General features: G+C 34.9%; 1 protein-coding gene across 4 annotated transcripts; it reads right to left on the reverse strand.

Moving 5' to 3' along the window:
• Positions 1 to 1,434: 1,434 nt before the first annotated feature.
• Positions 1,435 to 22,692, reverse strand: LOC140171400 (visual pigment-like receptor peropsin). 4 transcript variants are annotated; one of them, XM_072194650.1, is made up of 5 exons: positions 22,221 to 22,692; positions 7,189 to 7,302; positions 6,310 to 6,474; positions 5,523 to 5,764; positions 1,435 to 4,030 (listed from the first exon to the last, which is right to left on the reverse strand). In XM_072194650.1, the coding sequence occupies exons 1-5, from the start codon at positions 22,294 to 22,296 to the stop codon at positions 3,815 to 3,817; spliced, it is 813 nt and encodes a 270-aa protein (XP_072050751.1). In that variant the 5' UTR covers positions 22,297 to 22,692; the 3' UTR covers positions 1,435 to 3,814. The 4 variants fall into 4 exon arrangements, with proteins under 4 accessions (XP_072050751.1, XP_072050749.1, XP_072050748.1 ...); XM_072194648.1 differs by lacking the exon at positions 7,189 to 7,302 and adding an exon at positions 17,613 to 17,726; XM_072194647.1 differs by lacking the exon at positions 22,221 to 22,692 and adding an exon at positions 8,439 to 8,706.
• Positions 22,693 to 24,701: the final 2,009 nt, after the last annotated feature.

The raw sequence follows: 24,701 nt of genomic DNA on the forward strand, positions 1-24,701 counted from the left end.
CCACTGCGGCGGCAGTTGATGTCAAACGTATGCGGGCGCACTCCTTTGTTCTGTGTGGATGGGCCGTGTTAAACGGCATATTATTTTGTTAAAAAAACGGGAAAAAAACTCAACTGCAATAATACTATGCTTTGAGAATATCTGTGTTTACTTTCTAACCGCAATCTGAGTGCTCCACTGTAAATTTATTAGGACTATCAGTATAGTAAGAATCACAGGTCCTATAAACAAAATACTGATTTTGGAATGGATATTGTCTACAACTGGAATAGCAAAAGTGGATTAATATTTTATTTTTACTGCACGATATAGCGTTACTTCGGTTTGCTGTCATATTGCTTATAGTTACATGCTGTCCATCTCTTGTGATCAAATTGTGTAATCATATTGTAATTATAATCAGTGAGTAAGTCATGGTTACTACCCGGGGGTTCACTCCCATTGTGGCCTGTACACCATCCGCGATAATCAACTTTTGAAAAGTACCCTATAAACAAGGATTTAACCCTTGTTTAAAACGATACCCTAAGCGCCTGATTTAACACCCTAAACAGGGATTTCATTCCTTGCATCAAATTTCATACCCTAAATTTCATTTCCGCGTATTAGCAATTGCAATTTTACTACCCTTTTTTCCAATTGTTCATGTTTTTGACACCCTTAACACGATACGCGCGTATCGTGCCTACCCATGAAAAACTACCCTTTTTACGCGTTTTCATTATCGCAGATGGTGTACAGGCCACAAATGGAGTGACCCCTCGGGGTTACTACAGTCAAATTCCAACATTTTGTGTCTGGTATTGTTTGTGACATTTGTCGGTAACGTTTGTTGATAAGTAGCTATAAGTTTATCCGGGAGTTTATGGGCTCATTCATGCACGAACAAAGGAACTTCAAAATTGTATCATGGAAATGCTTCTTGGGTACCACCTCACAAACCCATGACCAATTGAAAGTCCTGTTCGTGTGGTCAAATGAAAAAGTTATTTTTTTGCCTTAAAGGAGTATTTCGTGATCCTAGCATCCTCTTTTTATGACATTTTTCAATAGATATCATCTACGAAAAAAGCTTATTCCCAAAATTTTGCGAATGCGAGTTACGCATGATTATGTGTATTTACACTGCTCAATAGACAACGTGGTGTTAGTTATTTCGTTCATAATGTTTTGTTCAAACATCATGTAGCCAGAGGTTTCCAGTGGTATAAAAATCTCATTTTGTTTTTTGAAAAAAAGTAGGGGGGGTTGAATGATGCTGTGGATCACGAAATATACATGAAAATGTCTGCTTCTTAGTGATTTTCTCGATTCAATCATTTACTCTGGACATTAAAGCTTAATTAATGATTTGAAAAATGTGTGCAAACTTACATTTCTTTCTTTTAAACGTAGAAGAAAACTGTTTCTGTCCCAAAAGAAACAAAAAGAATATTGGAATGGGTGAAATTCTTATAGAAATGCACTAAGAAAACGGTTTTAATGGTTGTGCCACTCGAGTACAATAATGTATTATCTTGAGTTTGTTATCGGTAATACGATATTTAGTGAACATATTATTTTGTTAATTGTAACTTAATTATAACTTAATTGGTAAGAGAAAGGTTTTTTAACAACTTTTGATTGCGTAAGTTTGGTTAGTTTTCTTTAATAAATGACTGTTAATGATGTATACCATGCAAAATGATATTTCTTTCTTTTAAACTTTTGTACTGTAGAAACTATAATAAGACGTAATAATAAGGAAATATAAGGGGGTGTTAGTGTAAATGATGGTACGGGGATGTGCTGCAGTTCCGTGGTGCATTTTGAGCCACTTAGTGGAAAGTCGGGTGCATTTTCAGCCCCCAATTTGATGAAAATTTGGTTTGAAAGAAAGGGTGTTTTTAACTTTCTCGAACAAGTTTGCTAAAATTGTATAATTTTGGGTATCTGTTGTTCTTCAAATTTGGTTTAAAGTCGGAGAGTTTTTCGGAGTCTCAGCAGCACATCCCTGCCTGAACCAAAGTTGATAATCCCCGGGTATAGGGACAAATCTTGAAATTCCAGTGGAGAAAAGCAAATTAAAGCAAATTGTTTTAATAGTTGTGGTGCCAGGTTGTGGCACTTTAAAGTTCGTCATCGGTAATCAGGTTATTAACGATATTTAGTGAACATTATGTTTTTTTCTGAACAAATTACTGTGTATACCGTATGGTTGTTGGATGTTTGGTTTCTCTAATAAATGACTGTTAATGGTTGAAGCTAAAACCAGAGTTCTTGTACTTAAAATTGCAAGTTATTGCATGCTAAGTGTGTATTTTCCCCCATATTCAATGAATCTGATGTCAAATGCGATGGCAACATTGAACCTCCTTCTTCGTTATTTTAATCTATTCCCATTCTATTTCCAGTGATGTTTAACAAGTACTATAAACGAATGTCTGATGATGTAAAATTGATAAATATATTTCCACCAGATATTCGACTATCGATTTTACGTCATCAAACATTCGTTAGATGCTAAATATTATTGGAAATAGATGGGAATATAGATTGAATAGAGGCCTTGACGTATCATCCCGTAAATATGGCGGACTACTCAAATGCATTCAACAAAAGCATGATTGCAATCTACCGTGACAGTTCGTCTCACACACATAACCCTGTACTACCATGACTACGATCAAATAGGTTGATGACAACATTTGATTGAATGGACTGCACTCCGCCATACTACGGTGAAGGACACCGGCTCAAATCCTTTGTTTGGAGCCAATACTCAGACTCTGTAGCAGCCCTGACTTTCTTGTCGAAAGTTTATTACCCTTGGCGCAATTTATACTTAAGATTGGTCTTAACCCTATCATTATGAAAACTGTTGGGCCTCATAACTGCTACATTGTCGGTCTGAAGTATATAAAAGTCAAAAGTGTTCATATTTAGAATGAAAAACACTTGACGAAACCATCTGTGACATCAAATGTGGGTATAAATGCTCAGTTTTGGAGAAAAATCCCCCAAACACCGGGTTTTTTTACCCATTTTTGGGTAACTCAACAAAAAAACCTCTTCAGTAATTTGTTTTATTAATTTTTCAAATACTAGATATATATCTAAATTTCTTGGAAACGTTTTTGTATATGATTGAAATGGCAGAAATTTGGATGAAAATCATGCTTTTATGAATTTTTACCAAATTTTGCATTTATTTAGCCATTTATTGCGAACATTTGAGTCATTTTTTTAAAAAGCGTTTCCTAGACATTTATATCTAGTTTTTGACAATTTATACAAATTAAAAAAAAACCTGAAATACTTTTGGGTGATTTTCTCCAAAACTGAGCATTTTAACCCAAATTTGATGTCACAGGCGGATTCTTCAAAAGTTTGCCATTCTAAATATATCTACTTTTATATACTTTAGACCTGACCAACAATTTAGCAGTTATGAGGATCAGAAGTTTCCATAATTCTAGGGTTAAGAGTTAAAACCAACCTTAAATGACAGCTAGCGCGTTCGGCTATTAAATACATGGTGTCCCAAAAGTCTCTTTACCATTTTGGACGTTCATAACTCTAGTATTCAGCAAACAATTAGCAGTAAGTTCCTTGTCAAGGGCAATTACAAGCTACCTCATTTTTTCCACGAGAGCGTGCTAAACCACCGCCAGGGTTCGAACCCGCAATCTCTCGCACCATAGTCGAACGCCTTATGTATTAAAACAATACATAAAACGTTATATCTCGCCTGTCAGTATTTTATTTTAACTTAATGGTTTCATATCCGCCATGCTAATTGCTACAAATTACTGCAAAAGTGTTTTGCCTTCTTTTATTCTTCTTTGGTTGCCTTTCCTATTGTAGACGTCTGCTGATTGGTCCAATGAACCAGAATAGTGTTTCCTATTGGTGCAAGTTTGGCGATAACGGGTGCCAAGGCATAAAGACGTATAGGTACATTACTCGCAGAACCAACACCGGCTGCGACAGCGACGATACCATAAACACCCCAGTACAACAATAGGCTCAGAGTCATCACCATACAACTCTAGAAAACAGAAAATATTCAATTGAATTGATTAGATGTTTACCTATTTAAGGGAGGTATGAGCGAACCGTGGTTTGGATTCCAGAGGGAGGGTGTCTGTAAGAGGCACAGCCATCAGAAAATGAATAACTGAGATCGCGCGCCAAATAAACTTACTGCAGTAATTTTCCAAGTCTTTAAAAAAAAATAGACATAGGTGGGAATCGAACCCGGCACCTTCCGGTTCTGAATCAACAGATAAGCCAACTTCCTATCTGCACTAAAACCTGTGATATTAATTCTTGATAATGTTTAACGGAAAAATCAATACTAATGTGCGATGTCATTCAAAATCAAATCACTCAATCATCAAATAATCAATCGAAAAATAAATAAATAAATAAATAAATAAATGTGTTTGTTCTCTCGAGCCCCAAAACGTCATTAAATAAATAAAATAAATAAATAAATAAATAAATAAATAAATAAATAAATAAATAAATAAATAAATAAATAAATAAATAATACAAAAAGAAATTAAAAATTAGTTTTTCTAGGCTCTACGCTGGAAAAATAAAGCAGCATAAGAAAAGTAACAGACGCAAGTAGGGTAGGTCGGTAGGTTTTTTTTTTAAATCACCAAATCTTCCCTGATTAAATGCTTAGACCTACTACTTTAGTATGCCGTATACATGGTATAATGATAATAATTTATTTTGAATACTGCGATTTGAAAAAATATTAGTTCATGGGAAATAAACATGATAGGTTACCGTAGGCCCCCTACTTAATAATATTTGGGGCAAGATTCCATATCTAGAGCCATATCCCTTATAAGGGATCTGGAATGAGCGTTTTGAGCGTTTCGACAGTATTTTTTGGGACATGAGAGCACATCAGACATATCGAATTGCATTCTGAATATGAAGAATGTCTTTCTGATATCAAATAATTTTCATTTTTGAAATTCACGATATAATACAAATTTTATGACAAATTATTAAAATTTGATATTTTTCACATTTTTGATATATAACAGTCCTCGAAGTAAATTTTATAAATCTAATGACATATTCTTAAAGTGTATGTAGCTGGGTGGAAAAGCCGACGATCAATTGAAAATTTTGACCTTTCATATTGAAGATATGGATTTTCCCCAAAAAGACCTATTTTTTTGGTGTTTTGGGGAAAAAATCCCATATCTTCAATACGAAAGGTCAAAAGTTTCAATTGATCGTCGGCTTTTCATCCCACCTACATACACCTTAAGTATAAATCATCAAATTTATAAAGTTTACTTCGGTACTGTTAAATATCAAAAATGTCAATTTTTAATCATTTACCATAAAATATACATTGCGAATTTCAAAAAATTAAAATTACTTGATATCAGAAGGACAATCTTCGTATTAAGAATGCAATTCGATATGTCTGATGTGCTCTAATGTCCCACAATAAATACTGTCCAAACGTTCATACCCCACCTCTTAAGGAATTTTTTTATCCTTCTTACCTTAACGTTAACGGCGCAGTACAGCATAGCACACACTGGTATAACAAAACATACAACCGTCATGACAAAAAGATATGACAGATCCATGATATCACGACTCTCGAAATCCAAAAGACACCCGGTACCATATGGCTCCAAGGTATAGCGCCCCCACTGAATAGGATTAAGTGGTGCTACTCCCCAAAACAAGGCGTTGACCCATATTGCCATCACCAATAAGCGGTTAGATTTGGCGGGTTGTCCTGAAAATTCAAAAGAATATTAATGGCACGTGGTAAATTTCATTCATAATACGTCTGTCTGTGATTTCCTAAAGTCAGAAATTAGGACCAATCTCTTAGGTGATATGAAGATTACAGAATGTCAATTATATCGCCAATGAGCATGATAAGCCCAGCCCTGTCTTACATAGGCCTACACAAGTTAGCTAGTAAATAACGTTAGCGATCAAAAGTTGGCGCTTAAATTTGATTTTCGTTTATTGAGACCACAACGTTAGAGTATATTATGTTATTTGTGTTTGTGTAATATAATGTCTTTTGATATGTTTCTCTTGTTTGAAGTCTTTCATGATCTTTTACACATGAATGAGCTTTCTTCCATTTGCGATTTCCTTCTACATTTGTCCTTTTTCATCATGATTATAGGTAGGAGAGGTGAAATATAATACAAATACTGTTTTACGCTCTATTATGTATAATATTTCAAATTAAACAGTCGGTATTTTGCATCTTATATACAAGAAGTCTGGGAGAAGAGGTCTTTATTCATATGTTTATAATATTACCTTGAGTTTCGCGGTAGACGTCCAGAGTAAGTGCTGCCAAATTTGTCACACTTGCAATCCCAAACGTCATACCAAATAACGCATAGGTTTGACACCCCGTCTCTCCAAAAGACCAAGACTCTGTAAAACTTGCACTGGCAGCGAATGGGCATATTATTGCAATACCTGGAAGAAAGGAAGAAATGAAGGAAGGAAAAATAAATAAATAAATAAATAAATAAATAAATAAATAAATAAAGGAAAAAAAGAACAGAAACAAAGAAACATTGCCTTTTACATTTCCGTTGCAAATATTTCTGAACCATGATTATATTTTTATAATGAGTTGGTCGTGAGCTTCAAAATTGCAAATAATTATGTCCATTGCAGTTGTGAAAAAGTATCTTTGTATGAATGTAAAGGATAAAGATCACCTGAAAATAAACACAAAAGAGTACAAAATAAAGACAGTAATAAAACGTGCTAGACATCATCCGATGGCACTCAATCGTTCCTTAAGCGATAAAAGAAATTTGAATCAATTGACAGACCAAAAGTCAAATTTTCGGCCAAATTTATAAAAACACAAATGTTTGAATTGGTTATATCCAAACGTGCTATAATAGTGAGGAACACTTGGGCTATTTTCCGAAAATTAGAATAGGAAAAAAAATCATTGATACCAAAAGAAAAAGTTACCAGCACATCCCACAATTTTACGGCAAACATTTAAAAATTTTTGACCATTGACTATAAATAAACCTGAGAAATAAGGGTTTAAAGTTGGGTATTGTTTTTATTGAGACACCCTGTATAATTTGCAATTTACCTCAAAAAACTCATCACATTTTTACTAGCTTCGCCGATCATTCAGGATCGCACCCGGAACCATATACTTACCCATATCAGCCAGAGCCAAACTGATAACCAATGATGACCGTGAAGGACTCATCCTGTTGTTGTTTCCCAAGAATGACATCAAAACAACACCACAACATAACACACCCAAGATGCCTATGGAAGGGAAATAAGTGGGCATGTTAGTGCTTGTCAAAATGTGCTGATCAGGTATAACAATAAAAAACTATGTTGTATGGATTATATTTTGTATCATCACCATGATCATCATCGGCATCACTTTGTCTTCTTCATTTTGACACAATTATCGATCATGAGTATTGAGTATTTTGACACCGTTTTTGGACATTCAAAAATTTTGGCCAAAAATTTCACAATTTTTGAACCTTCATTATTCGGCTAATTTCGACTTAAAAACACTTTCTAACAAGTGTTCTAGAGTATTTTGACATCATTTCGGACATTCTTATAACTGGAATTTTTGGCTAAAATTTTTGAATGTCCAAACGTGGTGTCCAAATACTTTAGAACACATGATTGAACCATAAAAGTGGGTTTTAGGTCGAAATTCACCCAAATAACGAAGGCCAACATTTTTTGAAAGGCCAAAACCTACCTCAAATTACTCCAGTACCCTTGATCGATACAGAAAAACGATAAAGAGTGTAATAATTAACGTAATAACGAATATCTAATACGTACTGTGCTGTATTTATGTAATAAAATGTAATGCAATACAAATATTTAAGTGTAATGCAATGTACTACAGTGTAAATGTGATTAATGTAATACATGTATCATGCAATGTATGTTGTAATACTATAAAATATAATGTAATGTTATATTTGTATTCTGTTCTGTTATGTTACTATGTTAATGGTGTATATTATTCAGTTTAAAACATTATTTTTGAAATTAAATCTACAACTGGAACTAACATTTTGCTACTCACTTTACTGCCAGCTTGTATTGCGTCTGATGTCAAACCATCATAAATCAGATGCCTGATGAAGTATGCTAATGTTACTTTACTAATATGGTATGTTACTTTACTAATGTTAATGTTTGAGTATACGTTATGTTATGCTGTGTTTGAATATGTTATGTTATGTTGTGTTCTGTTACGAATTATGTTATAAATAAATTATATAAGTGATGTATTTCCATCATGAAACGGTTGCTATGTTTATTTACCATGTTTACACAGTGGGTTATAATTATGTTGAGCCTTTTGATGCACTTTTCATGTTTATGATATGTGTAACTTAGTACATAATTATAGGCCTACATACCTTCTGCTGTAAGAAACAACCCCATTGTGAAATATTCCCCGGGTGAGAGAGGAGAATCCATTGTAAGAGTGCTCATGTTGCTGCACTGTTGCTGCTGATGATGATTATACTGATGATGATGATGATGATGATGATGACAAAGGCCTGTATGCCTTCAAAATATCACGGTGTGTGTCTGCAACCAGAGACTTCCAGTCCTGCTATTACACTTTATAACATTACATGAATTGAACCTGCAATTCACTCTGCTCTGCTATACACAAACCAAACAATGAATGACTGAATTGTGCATGAATGAAGAGGTAGAGTTCTATCAATGACCCTGGAAACATTGTTATCGCTTTGATTTGGCCGTGACTTTATTTTTAAGAAAGGTTCAAGAGCAGACTTTAATGCAAGCTATAAATGCAATGTCAATGGTTTTACACTGACAGTATTGTTCAATAACCCCCGGCAATAACCGCACTGAGTCCCGTCCCCGGGAATCATATAATTGTACATGGTGTTTCAATAAAAAACACTACCCGACTTTGATCCTTTCTTTTTTTCTCAGAGTTATTTGTGCTCAATGATCGGAATGCAATACGTTAGATATATCAATTTCAAAATATGTATAACCGTTATACATATTTTGAAATTGCTATATCTTTGAAAATGACTGCCGAATAAATGGTGAGATCAGGGACCGTTCACAAACACTTGTGGGGGGGGGGGGGGGGATGCAAAACAATTTCATCGCGAAAATTTTTCGGGCCCCCTTTACAGATCTCAACAAATTTCAGGCCCCCCTCCCCTTTTTGACATGAAAATTATGGGTCAACCCCATAGAAAAGCATATAAACTCAATTTTCCCAGGAAAATTTTTGGTCATTTTTATCAAGCCCCCCCCCCCCCTTAGGAGGGTCAAAAAAATTCAGGCCCCCTCTTTTATATCAGGCCCCCCTAACAAGTGTTTGTGAACGGTCCCTCATCATCTTGTCCGGGCATCTTACGTGGGCTCAGTTGAGATGTGGCAATTTACCGTAAAATGGGGGTAACTTCGGTCAATTTTCAGAGTTTTCAAACCACCCCAGCAAACACGAAACTGTTTTTTATACGTTTTAAACACGTTATATTTTGGGTTTTGGTTTAGATAAAAACGTTTTAATAAGGCATTATATGCCGGGTTATATAATGATCGAGGAAACGTTTTAAAACGTTTTGCATGAAAACACACTACATGTACAACAATATTTTTAAAATGTTTTCAAAATGTTATTGTAAAATATTTTTTGAAAATTTTTTGCCGTCAACACTTAAATAGCATTATGTTAGAATATTTGCAGTAGGTTATCAACAAATGTTTATGAATGTTATGAAAACGTTTTATACCCTTATATATAATGTCCTTTATATAACCCGTCGACAAACGTTTTCTGGCAACCTTTTTGCGAATGATGTCGAAAACGTTTTGTGTTTGCTGGGATTGCTTCCAAACAAAACCAATTATATTTTTATAACTGTGATTTAGGACATTAGGGTTCCCCTCTACACCTTGAAGTTGAAAAAGATTTTTTGTAATTTTTTAAGGGTGCCCTAGGGGTTGGAAATAACCTGACCAAAGTTAAACCGCATTTGGGGCAATTTTGAGTATTACATTCCATGAAGAAAAAAAAAATCAAAATTGATTCATTTAGTGTGCTGTAATTTCGTCGAACTTTGCTTATAGGAGAATTTTGATTCTCGCAAACTAGTTTAGAAGAAGTAGGTAATGGTGAATCCAACGGACGAGCTATATAAATGAATTTTGAACAAGAGGCAAATAATGAACAAATGTGACATTAACTTTGTTGTCGACTTGTCAGTTTATTTTACATAAAATTATACGGCGCAAATAGGTATCCGTATACTTAACACACACGCAATAGCTTAAGGTGGCACTACACCCCTTGATAAATTTGTGACTATTTTTGCATTTTTCTCAAAAACTAATAACACATTGGTAACAAAAGTTATGTATATGATAAGGGCAAGGAATCCAGTTACTACGCTGGAATTTCAGACTCAAGACAAGCGGTATGTTATATAAGAAAAGAGGTACCGCTATAATGTACCTCATTTCTTAACATATAATAATGAACCACTTGTCTTGAATCACTGAAATTTCAGTGAAGTAATTGGATTCTTTGCCCCTATAATATACATAACTTTTGTTACCAGTGTGTAATTATTTTTTGAGAAAAATGCAAAATTAGTCACAAAATTTATCAGGGGGTGTAGTAAAGACATTTAAAAATGACACCAACCCAAAATTACGACGTAATGTAGTCAATAGATGGAGAAATTGGTTCTGCGTATTTTGATATCTCATTCGGCACGATGCGTCTTGAATGAAAAAAAGAAGCACGTTAATTATAAGCACATCAAGCTGTTATAATCTGTCACGATGTAATTAGCCCGTAACAAAATCCGGCGGGAATCGCCATCAAGGAGGAAATATCAAAACGGGTCACTTTTGAAATGTTCCAAATCTCTTTTCTCTTTTAGGGTAGAGTCTTTAAGAAATCGCTTTTGTTTTAAGTGTACCGTGTATAACACTGTTTAAAGAGGCTACAAGATACAAATATAGCAAAATTTGCAATGACATTCTTATGCCTGGAACCATATAAACAACAGGTCGGCAGCTATACATATTGGATACTTAATGAATATATACAAGCTGTATAAATGATTGGTATATACCCATCAGTTTTGACAATGATGATTGATAATGGATGAGTCTGGCACATCAAAAATCAACATAAGATCCAAATAATTAGTACATTAGTATAACAAGTCACGTGGACTTTTCGAAAGTAGGCCTATCCAATTTTAGATTTGGAAGAGGCGGCTTTTCAATATACATCAAAACTGATGGGTACCGATCATTTTGATACAGCCTGTAATAGAGTTACAAAATAGTTTGCGCCTAATCGAGTTACAAAATAGTTTGCGTCCGTATAGGCCTACATGCCGGGATAAGACCCTATGCGTAATAGAGCCGGTATATCAAGTTTGGAACTTATAAATTAGGGTACAAAATATTTTTTAAATGTAGGCCTAGTTACGAAACATTTGGTTCGAGCCACTTGATTTGTTTGAAATTATAACAAAAACCAGACAACAGTCTTGGATGGTTTTTTTTTCAATTATAGATGTTAGAATTGCTATAGGAACAATGAATACAAATAAGTCACTAAGATATTCTAGAAGAAAACGAGTGATCTACTATTCTCGCTTGGAAGTGGTATTTTAGTATACCACTGGGCATTATAATTATGCAAAAAGTAGAAATCCGAGTAAAATTGAGGGCGTCGCTGTGAAGCAAATCACACATTATGGCTTTAACATGGACTCTCGTCACAAAATGGTTTGTGTTACGAAAGTGAAACTATTATAAAGATCAAATTTAACACGAGACCACTACTTTTAGTTTTAGACATAACTTTATGTGTAGGCAAACTATACGGCAATCCAAAGCTCACAGCTGAAGCTCATGTAATTCACGCACGCAATATTATAATAACATTAATGTTTTATATCCGCCTTTCTTTTGTTACAAATTACTGTTATTTTGTCTTCTTTCCTTCTTGATTTGTTGCTTTTCCTATTGTAGACGTCTGCTGATTGGTCCAATGAACCAGAATAGTGTTTCCTATTGGTGCAAGTTTGGCGACAACAGGTGCCAAGGCAAAAAGACGTATAGGTACATTACTCGCAGAACCAACACCGGCTGCGACAGCGACGATACCATAGACACCCCAGTAGAGCAATAGGCTCAGAGTCATCACCATACAAGTCTAGAAAACATAAAATATTTTGAATTGATTATGACGTTTATCAAACAATATATTGGAAAGCTATAAGAGGAGAGGATTTATCGTCGTGAATAGAGACGAGGGGACCCGCTTTCCAAGTTTTATTTATCATTTTATGATCCTCTGCTGGCTGGTAATACGCCCTCTTATAAGTCGAGAATCGTTTAGCAGGAAGTAAGGATCAAGCTTTGTCATCCTGAAAATGGCAATCGTCCATGATAGGTGAAACAGTCAAGTTTTGGTGTCGTTTAAAAGAAAGCAATATTCTAATTTTTACACCAAAATTGTTACTCGAAAGGCAATTTGTTTGAAATATATGTGCTCTCGAGGCCCATTAGAGTTCGATAGGTTCGGTCCATGCCGGATGTGGATGACGAAATAAGTTGTTTTTACACATGAGATTACAACAAGATCTTAGGCAAAAAGGAACAAACCGTTCCACGAAAGAGAAGAACTTGGCCAGATGCTGAATCGCTTAACATTGCAAGGTACAGGTCGTGTATTCAAATTTCGCAAGGCCCAAAAGTTGCTCCTAAAAGCACGCGAAAAAATTTGATATTTTAACCTGAAATAAGGCATAAGAAAGGCTCTACAAGCATCTCTATTGTATATTTAAGGCACGGATTTTTAATTGACGCTGCACGGATTTTTAATCTCACTGCACGAACGTGCCAGGATATAGAAGGCACGTTAAAATAGCTCCTATAATAGCTGCTGCTTATTTTTAGTTGGTTGCACTCTCTACATTATTATCCTCTACTTTTCCATCATTACAAATCTTCCCCCTTCCTACCTTAACATTAATGGCGCAATATATCATAGCACCCACTGGTATGACGAAACACACAACCACCATAACCAAAAGATATGCCAGATACATGATGTCACGACTCTCGAAATCCAATAGACACCCGGTACCAAATGGCTCCACGGTATAGCGTCCCCAACGAATAGGATTAAGTGGTGCTACTCCCCAAAACAAGGCGTTGACCCATATTGCCATCACCAATAAGCTGCTAGATTTGGCCGGATGTCCTGGAAATTCAAAAGAGTATTCATGGCACGTGGAAAATTTTATTATTAATAAACCTCTTTGGCGATATCATTATCAATAATACAGATGTCAATTTTAGCGTCAACGAGCACGCACAATTTTGACAGTCTACTTGGCATAATCTCACTTGGCATAATCTCACTATCTCATCAATCTACACATTCTAAATGTACAAGGGGTCAATCTCAAAACAGCTTGGTTGTTCCATTATGGAAAACCTCTTCTGGAAAGAAAACTTTCCTTTACAGATCTTCAGTTGCTTGGAACAAGCTTCCTCCCAATCTTCGTATCAATTTTAATTCAATGAGTTTGGGTGAATTCAAAAATGCAATTGGTCTGTAAGTTTTGTATAATAATTTGAGCTCAAAATTGCTGCATTTAGTGTTTTGTATTATGTCTGGTTTTTTCATACTGTATAATATATATTTCTATGTTCATGTATATAGAATTATAATCAGGTCTTCCAGGGAGACCAGTACATTTGTATTGATGGAATTTCCTGAATAAATAACGAATAAATAAAAAAGTAGACGGCGCTTAGATGCTTCCGTACTTTTGCACAGGTTAGTAAACAAGTTAGTAAATGAACTTTGATTTTGCGTTTGCGACGATTGTTTCGAATACTTGCAACATAAAAAATGTTTACTTGTCAAGATTATCTCAGCATCTCTTCAAGTGGGTGGCACTTAGATGCTTCCGTTGCACAAGTTAGTAAATGAGCATTACAACCACTACCTATGTGCTATTCCAGAAAATAGATGCACAACCCTATAGAGGAGTTCGGATTTCCAGAATTTTTGTCCAATCGTGACTGTTGGAAATCCAGACTTTTAAAGTGTCCGAAGGCGAAAAATCTAGCAGAAAAATATAAGTCAGAAATCATGAATTTGAGAGCTCATTTTAGACATTTCTGTGATTTTTCCTTCATTTAATTGGATTTCCAAGCTTTTTCAAGCGACATTGGCAACTGGAATTCCAGTCGTTTTCATAAAGCAGATTTGGAAATCCTGATATTTCTTTGATTAGGCCTATAAAGTCACTCCTTTATACGGGGTGTGCATTGATTTTCTGGAATAGCCCAATGTTGCCATGCATACGCTCGTAACTTTGATTTCGCGTTTGAGACCTAACCTTTACGATTGTATTGTAATTGCAACATTATGGCTATACTTGTGTGTCAAGATAATTATATTCTCACCATCTCACCATGCAGGTGAATGGCACTTATATATTGTCTTCCTAAATGAGCTTTGTTCTAACTATTTAGTAATTTATATTTGACTTTTCCTTATAGTTGCCTTTTGATCATGTTTAAAGGCAGAGAATTGAAATAATGAATTGAAAATGTGGGCAACCTATCGTTGCATGCTTTATTTTCTGTATATTCTTTATGAATTACATAGAAAATCGGTAATTTCCTAAAATATACTAGAGTTCTGGGAGAAGAGGTGTTTAACCATATGCAATAATATTACCTTGGGTTTCGTGGTAGATGTCCACAGTAAGTGCTGCTAAATTTGTCACACTTGCAATCCCGAAAGTCATACCAAAGAAGGCATATGTTTGACACCCCGTCTCTCCAAATGGCCAAGACTCCGTAAAACTTGCACTGGCAGCGAATGGACACATTATTGCAATACCTGCAGGAAATGAAGGAATTGAAGAAAGAAAGAAAGAAAGAAAGAAATGTAAATTTCTTATTTTGCCTTAAATATATGCCTTTCGGCTGAGCCATTATCAGGATATATTAGCACATCTATATATCATGTCTATGACAATGACAAAGGTACCAAAATATGAATTTTGATAATCATCAGTATTTTTTATTTATAAGTTCTGTTTTAGTTATAACTATTCTTTATTTGCGATGAGGTAACAGTATCAACAATTGGAGAACATTTTCATCAGAATTGGAGTATTTTCCCGGGAGGCACTCCCTATCTGAAATATATAGAAGAAGGCAAATGTTTGACACCCCGTCTCTCCAAAATGGCCAGGACTCGGTAAAACTTGCACTGGCAGCGAATGGACACATTATTGCAATACCTGCAGGAATTGAAGGAATTGAAGGAATTGAAGGAATTGAAGAAAGAAAGAAAGAAAGAAAGAAAGAAAGAAAGAAAGAAAGAAAGAAAGAAAGAAAGAAAGAAAGAAAGAAAGAAAGAAAGAAAGAAAGAAAGAAAGAAAGAAAGAAAGAAAGAAAGAAAGAAAGAAAGAAAGAAAGAAAGAAAGAAAGAAAGAAAGAAAGAAAGAAAGAAAGAAAGAAAGAAAGAAAGAAAGAAAGAAAGAAAGAAAGAAAGAAAGAAAGAAATGAGTATTTTTGGTATGAAAAATTTGCCAAAAAAACGAAAACAGCAGTATTGACGAAGTTGAAGCCCTTCAAATACATGTATAGCTATATACTAAAGTACTGTCAGTATAAATTACAGATTCATGTAAATTTCTTATTTTGCCTTAAATATATGCCTTTCGGCTGAGCCATATATTAGCACATCTATGACAATGACAAAGGTACCAAAATATGAATTTTGATAATCATCAGTATTTTTATTTATAAGTTCTGTTTTAGTTATAACTATTCTTTATTTGCGATGAGGTAACAGTATCAACAATTGGAGAACATTTTCATCAGAATTGGAGTATTTTCCCGGGGGAGGCACTCCCTATCTGAAATGGCAGGGATGTGCCTCGGCCATGTTAAAAGTAGGGGGCATTCAGGTCAAATGTACACTTACAAAAATATGGGGTCATTCAGTACACAACCTGAATAAAAATGGGGTCATTCGGTATGAAACTTTGAAAAAAGGATGGTCATTGGGGTAACAAAAAGTAAAATGGGAGTCATTGAGTGCAGGATTGCCAAAAGAGTATCATTAAGTACACATAAATAAGTGTCAAACTGCGTAAAAACAACTTGGCCACCTTGGAAATGTGAAAGATCTCATTATTTCTGGAGGAGAACACAAATACCACCTAAATTTGGGAATTAAAAGGGGGGTCATTGGGTATAGCAGGAAATAGAAAAAGGGGGTCATTGGGTAATAGGTAGGACCATAACACAAAAAGGGGGTCATTGGGTACAAGCCGGTTTGAAAAAGGGGGTCTATCCCGAGGCACATGATGCATATCTGTCATGGAAGTGCCCCCGGGAGTATTTTATCTATTTTAACCCCTCCCCTGTGTATCTACAAATTTAACCTTTGGCATTTTGGCTTGTAGCTCCGGAACAATAAGTAGGGGGTAGGTCAAACTATGTATTTTCCGAATCCTTATGATCATAGGAAAATTATGGTATGAGTTTTAACCAAAACAAATGAGCAGTTTGAATTTTGACCCCTGTATAAACTTTGACCTTGGAAATCTGGAATTGCCCAGGGGTGACAGTTCTACCCCCATAATCTCATTCTATAGCATAATAATCAGCGAAGAAAAACACTTTAACTGGCAAAACCATGTAACTGTAAAACAATAGTTTGCAGCCGGACTAAGATAACACCCAACAATTAAAACGAATTTCACAGATCATTTTAGATTCGCACCCGGGACCATATACTTACCCATATCAGCCAGAGCCAAACTGATAACCAATGATGACCGTGACACACCGACATCGCCTGGCTAATAATTACTTTCTCTGCAGAGATACTAAAATCAATACCGGGATCGATACACGTGAATGTCCTATGCACGAGTTTGATATGAGACGAAAATCTTTGGATACCGGGGTAGAAAATGATGAATATCTCCCGTAAATGAGTTCGTATAAAGAAACCAGATATGGTTCCTTGCACTTGAATATATATTTTGAACAGATATGATAGTCGTTAGCTTGCGTCTTGAGATAGAAGCTTGCGTCTTGAGTCAGAAACTGACAATAATTCTGATTTATATGTGCCGAATTATATATAGCGCAGTGTAGGCCTATAGGCCAATCGTGAAGGTAGTCTAAAAGCATATGACCTATGGCGTACATGTACCATGCTCGGACTCGGCGAGGTCAGTCACCGGCCTAATCGGGGCTATTGTCAGTAGCCTTAGTCAGATGTCCTTCGGCCCATTATGCGACACAAAACTATTAAACAGGTCGATACAAAATGGCCATGCATGGCGGTGGATTCAACCTACCATGGCGATTTCTGCCATGAAGATATCGGGGCGATGACACTGTGCGTGATGGGTTCATCCTGTTGTTGTTTCCCAAGAATGACATCAATTAAAACAATACCACAACATAACACACCCAAACCTAACACACCGGACTCGCACCCGGGACCATATACTTACCCATATCAGCCAGAGCCAAACTGATAACCAATGATGACCGTGAAGGACTCATCTTGTTGTTGTTACCCAAGAATGACATCAAAACCACACCACAACATAACACACCCAAGATGCCTATGCAAGGGAAATAAGTGAGCATGTTAGTGCGTGCGTATATGTTACATGTTTTTTGAAATAGCATCGACAATTATTTATCTGGTTCATACTAAAAAACGGTCTTGACTGACTAAAAGAGAATGGGAGGATTTTTAACTCATTTTTGATGTTCTTATAGACAAAATTATTTAAAATTAATATAAAAGTTTCGTTTTTCGATGGATCACAAAATTATTTTTCCTTTGGTTAAAATTACGTTAATTCGCTCCAAGATGTCTTTGATTTATTTAGTTAATATTTTTTTATTTTAATAAAATGAATCCCCAGGTCCTCTATAACTATATGCCAACTCCCCCCCCCCAAAAAAAAAACCCAAAACAAAACAAAAAAACAAACCAAACAAAACTAAAAAAACAAAACAAACAAATAAGGCCAAATAAAAAAATAAACATGTTTCACGTCCCCTCCCGCTTCCTTTTTGAGGTTTCTTCAATTTTATTTTTATTTATCGAAATTCAGTTATAACTTTTCACAAAATATGTCTAGGAAGTAGAGATGCTTTCTATAGCCTTGCTAATATACAAGAAACACTTCTGTAAGGTGTTGTGATAGTTAGAGGGGGGGGGGGTTATCTCTCAGAACAACAAATACTAGAGGCCTCCTCCTTTTTCCAGGCATTATTGTATACGCTAAAACAGCTCTAATTATGGGTATTTATACACTGATTTTGCGATAAAAAATAATATATAAAAAGCCCCCTCTTCCTCCTTTTTTTCAAAAACCCGGACGTGAAACATGTTTTTTATTTTACTTGGCCTAATCAAACAAAAAAGCACGTAGTAACTTCGAAAATATCGCAAATAGGTACATGTAAACTATAGCAATATTATCTAATATGTAAAAAAACAAAACGAGCCCAGACCTTTAAATTGATAAAAGAACGACACTTTTTTCACGCTCAGTTGTTATTATGCATGTTCATGATATTTGTATATCAATGTCATCATTTTATTTGACATCCGCCTGACAGATGTTTAATAATATTATGCCAATCTACATTGCAATTACATCATAGTGATGTTATGTAATATGTATAAGGCACAATCTCGTATATTAAAGATCTACTGTGGTTAGCACAAAACTAATTTAATTGCAAAATATAAAATAAGGTAACAATAATTAAATGAAACAAATAAGCCTACTACGATTCAAGTATTCTCTTTTTTTTTAGCCTTTTTGGGCGAAAATCACGAAGTGATTTTCGACCCATATTGCGCTGGGTTTTGTTCTACTTACTTCTTCACGGCGTTTCAGAATAAAAACGAAATATTCGTGCTGTCTATGTAATCACGAAACTACAGAGGCGTTAGTATCCATTAAAATTTGTCATTACTACTTCATGTTGATATTCAAACAGTGCTATAAAGTTGTCGTACCAAGAAATGTGTTTGTATTAAAAGAAATAATTGTTTTACAACTTCCATGAACTAGCATTACTTTTATGCAAATCAGAAAATTGCAACAGATATTTTTCATTTCTTTCAGACTGAGCGGTATTGCCAGATTGTACGTACAGTTGGGCTACATTTAGCCTCATTTAGTTTTATTGATACTGTCGAAATACTTGCTTGCATGTGCTTGTTGCTTTTCTGTAGCGTATAGAATGTGTTAATGATACTATACGCCTTCACTTGTAACACCGTAACGCCCTCACTCAGGCTTGCTGGTTTAAGGAGAATCCTTTAATCGGTGTAAATGAATAAGTGGAGCTAAAAGGCGCAAGGTACCATTCGGAAGTAAATTATTGTACATGTACCGTGCCAATTTGACTTTCTGAAGGGGGGTAAGATGACTCGTAAATCTGTATATCTGATATACTAGATTGAGAGATCTGATACTGGTAAAAATATCTGGGTAAACGTGGAAGTTAACTTACAAAGAACGTCATTTATATTTATCAAACATTTAAGGCTAAAGGCAAAAATTACATGTGAAAATGTTATTCTGCGGATGAAATTTATTGTTAGAACACGGAGATAAAATAGCATTGAATTGTTAGAAGATTGATGCACTTCTATCTCACAATACACGCAAGCCATCATCATAGTCATCATGATATCAGGTAAATTACATGATGTGATCACGCACTTCTTCCACTTGACTTTCACTTACCTGTGTTTTCATTGGTCAATTGTTGTTGATGTGCATTACTTACAATTGTATTCATTGGATACTTTTGGTGTCAAACTTGAAGTAGCTTGGCACGCTTTGATCATGCACTTCTTCCACTTGACTTCCTCTTACCTGTGTTTTCATTGGTCAATTGTTGTTGATGTGCAATACTTACAATTGTATTCATTGGATACTTTTGGTGATAAACTTGAAGTAGCATCGGTATCGATCGGGGTGCCTTGTCAATATCGTGACAAAGACTTTGTTGAATCTGCGCTTGTACTAATAATTTTAGTATGTTTATGTGACAAATATGACCATTCACTTATAATAATATTAAATTATCATGATAATTATCATTAATGACAACACTGTACACTACCAGTATCTAGCTATGAAAGTATACACAGTGTTATCATGGTTATGTATCAAAGACATTTACTTCATGTAAACACCAACGCTCTTATTGTGGGATAGGCTCTTATCATGTAAATATTGTATACCAATAGCTCAGGGGTAGCACTAACCTGCGCTTGGAATCTGAACGCATTCTTTTAGCTTTTGGCGCACAAAACTTCAATGTAGAGGTTACTAAAGGGTCATTTGGACCTTTTATTTCTATTGTTTTAGATCCACAATTTCACAACATTTAAAATTTTGGACCCCGTGTTTGAAAACCTAGCGCTACCCCTGCAAAACGTACTTTAATGACCAATATGTGTTCTGTAATAGTTCTTTATTCTTCATTTCTATTAGATTTTCAGTGTATTATAGGAAGTAGATGTATATATAACAAAAGTTATTCATTTGTAACCACATTTCTTTAAATAAACACAATACCTAAACTGCTTATTATGCTAACAATTCACGTTCATTGACTTTTGCACTAAGTATTATTCAATGCTTATGAATTTCATCAACGTGTACAATCTTTTCAATCCAGTATATTAAGAAATACATGTATAACACAATAAAAACCAGGCCCATAAAAACACATATCTATAATTTGCCAACAATTGAACATCCTTTTATAAATTTTCTCATGCTAATAATCATTTTTGATATCATCAGCTGTTAGTATTTATCTAAACTTTCATTGTATTAATATGCAATGTATCAAAGACATTACGTTCATGCACAATAATAACATTCTTATTGCGTAACCCTTGTATGCTCATAACTATAGTTACTATTTACATATCAACATATATTTTTATACTTTTTTATCCAGCTAACGACTTAATAACTATGTGATGCCATCAACAAAAACAAACATATTTCATTGGAAAAAATGATCCAAAGCAATATTTCCTTTTCATTCCTCTTTTGGAAACACTGTACTTGCTCATATCTTTAGGACTACTTATTCAAATTCAATGAAGTCTCTGAAAAATGCAGGGTTGTAAATGCTGCTTACTATCCTATAAGCAACTTAACAAATGTCCTATAGCAAATTTAACATTTCAAAGTTCCAACTTCTGCTTGATGCCATCACATAATGTGTATTAGTGTAACCTTTACAACTTCTACTCTTAATACATATTTGTCAGCAAAATACTTATTTCTTTCCTTTTTAAACAGCTCTCTACCATGTTCACAAATGTCACCTTGTCTAAAATTTATATCAAAATTCTAAGCAATTTATGTACCATCACTTAATACTATGTAATGTTGTAACTTTCAAACGTAAGCTTCAACACTATGCTCCTCCTTGTACAATATATCAGTAACTTCAAAAGCCTGCCAGTTACAAATGTAAATATGTACATTATTAAAATTACTATATATTTTGCACGAACAAAACTCAATATAATGCCAAACTTTCACTTTTAAGTCTTTCATCTTCATTATAAGTGACTTAACAAACACATGAAAACAATTCATATGCCAACCACCACTAACCTTCTAATGACATTCATATTTTGTTATGGATATGACTGATGCACATAAACTTATTTACATAATAATGTCAACGTAATAACTACTGTGTTATGATAATGCTTTTATGTTATCTCGATCTTTATAAGATTCTATTTCCAGTATTATTAAAATTACAAAACTACATTGCATGTGTCTGTAGTAATTATTTGTGTTTCTTTTAACCAACTTTTAGCCAACAATTGCCTATCAAGAATTATCCAGTGTATTTTTACTACATGCCCTACTTGTCATTTGACAAACACCAAGTGATTATTATGAATAATTCTAAAAACAATTCGAATAAAATAACTACACCTTTATCATGGCACTTCCTCTTGATTCGCCCTGTTCCTTTTTAAAGGAATTTTTATTATATTTTCAGCCTAATATGCATCACGATGCTTATATGCGTAGTCTTACCTTCTGCAGTAAGAAACAATCCCATTGTGAAATATTCCCCTGGCGAGAGAGGCGAATCCATTGTAAGAGTGCTCATGTTGCTGCACTGTTGCTGCTGATGATGATTGAAAGTGATGATGATGATAATGATGATGATGACAAAGGCCTGTATGCCTTCAAAATGTCACGGTGTCTGCTGCAACCACAGACTTCCAGTCCTGCTGAAACACACTATACCGTATTTCAAGCAAGCAAGCAAACAAATCCTGCAGTTCACTGTGCTAACACACACCAAAACAACGAATAACAGAATATTACAAATATGGCACACTAAGCACGAATAATGTTATGCGAAGCTTGGTAAATGATGTTATCGCTTGCATTTGGCCACGAGTCTATTATGATTCAACCCAAAGACAACACTATTGTCATATTCAGCTGTCAAAAAGGTTCAAGAGCAGTGCATAATTATGTGAGATTCAGTTCAATAACCGCACTAGTAGCACACCGTACCCTCTTCCAGCAGTGCTATAATTTCCCATATTAAAATTTTACAATGCAATATGACCTGTGCATCGGGTCTTTCTAAGAGAACTTTCAATAAGAGATCATTTTAATTACAGTAGTAAGTGACAACAGATATGTAGCATACTTGACCGATGACAGAATAGTGAGACAGATTAACATTGTAAACGTGGGTGGGTTCATAACCAGTACCTTTATTTTGGATTTGCATGCAAACAACTAGCTACTCAGACCTTCACATGACATACAGATCTGGACCAGGTTATTCTGCTAAAGAGAACATTTCAATTATAGTAATAAGTGATAACAGACATATGACATACTTTACGGATAAGAGATTGTTGAGACAGATTGACATTGTAAACAGAGGTGGGTTCAAAACCAAATAATTTATTGAGGATTTGCATATGGAGACCTTCACCTTCTTACAGAACTGAAGCAGGTTATTCTTGTTAAGCGACCACTTGCACCTTTTAATGAAAGTAGAAGAAAATTCGCGGCTCACGCCGCTCATACTCTGACTACTACTAAGATAATCAATAACATAATCTTTGATTTGACTGATCTTTGAAACGTCACAATGTGAAGGACCTAGCTGGTTAAGATACTCGTTAATAGTTTGGTTTTCAAACACAACTACTCTAACCTTCACCTTACTTGAAATTTTGAAACAGAATGTTCTCCCTAAGAGACCAGCTTTTAATTATAGTATAGTAGTGATAACAGATATTGTTTAGGCGAAGTAAAAAGAAAAATATGTTTCTCATCCGGGTTTGTACAAATTAGGAGGATGAGGGGTTTGTATTTTCTATTTTTATTGGAGAAAAATCTGAGAAAAAAGGAGGAGGAGGCCCTTTTCATTTTATTGTTTTGAGAGGTAGGCCCCTCTAGTGATCACAAAACGCTTCTTAAATGATGTATTATGCATTAAGAAAAAAGATAGAAAGCAAGAAAAAAGAAAGAAAGGAAAGACAAGAAAGGAAATAAATAAAGAAAGAAAGTAAGGTAAAAAAGTAAGGAAGCACAGAAAACAGAAAAACCAGAACGCAAGAAGAGAAGGAACGACTGAAAGAAATGCAGAGGAAGAAGGAAAGAAAGAATGGAACTTAAAAAAAGGATAGGCAAGAATATTACTAGTATAAGCAGTCAAGGTTGTCACACAACCCCAATCGGTCAAACGCAGCCTATAAATCTAAGCACATACAATGACCATGTACCTTGCTCCCTCAGACCATAGCCTCAGACCCAATCAATTAATGACCCAATTATCTGCTGTGTCCCCACATGTAGGTCAACTCTTGTGAAAGGTAAAGGAATTGCAGTTGGTGACAGGTTTATTGATAGACACATTGGAGTTGATGACAAGTTTAAAACCAAGACACATGGCCATAAAAGCACACCTCCTGCTTATAAGAGCATTTCAGTGGGTGCTACTAGTTTGTAAGAATATTCGCGGCTCACGCCGCTCATACTCTTACTACTACCAGAGAAGATGTAAAGAAAGGAGATAGATCCAGCTATCCTCAAACAAAATATGTGTGTTGCCGCTCATTCAAAAGCAATCACGCTATTTAGGTTTAACAATAAAATACAACAAAAGGGTTCGAACCCATGACGGGTGTGATACACAAGTTGCTGCTTACTAGTTTTAGGGAAAGGTCAGTGTCTGTATACCATCAATACTATGCATACCATGCATGCAGATCCTAACATCCAGTTTATTTCAAATAAAATATGACCGAAGTTCCATGGCAAATAATAATTTTGCACGCTTGGTTACGCTTTCAACCTCTACGATTTATGATACAGCCTATTTTCAATTATCAAAATATCTTTATTAGGTTTGCAGGAAATGACAGGAAAATATATAAAACAATAAAAATATAGATGATCAAAAATCATCCCTTTTCTAACAAAATCCTAAAACACTCTCCTAAATAATTAATATATGTTCCAAAATGGGCGGATTTTTTTGGA

This window comes from Amphiura filiformis, chromosome 15, assembly GCF_039555335.1.
Source record: "Amphiura filiformis chromosome 15, Afil_fr2py, whole genome shotgun sequence".
NCBI classification, from domain to species: Eukaryota; Metazoa; Echinodermata; class Ophiuroidea; order Amphilepidida; family Amphiuridae; genus Amphiura; species Amphiura filiformis.

Excerpts from the sequence above, each read along its gene's own strand:
- LOC140171400 (XM_072194646.1), bottom strand. The coding sequence starts at position 22,296 with ATGAGCACTCTTACAATGGATTCGCCTCTCTCGCCAGGGGAATATTTC. Across the intron at positions 17,727-22,220 it reads ATTGTTTCTTACTGCAGAAG|GCATCTTGGGTGTGTTATGT; the intron begins GTAAGACTACGC and ends TCCCTTGCATAG. Across the intron at positions 12,257-13,067 it reads ATTGCGCCATTAATGTTAAG|ACTTGTATGGTGATGACTCT; the intron begins GTAGGAAGGGGG and ends TATGTTTTCTAG.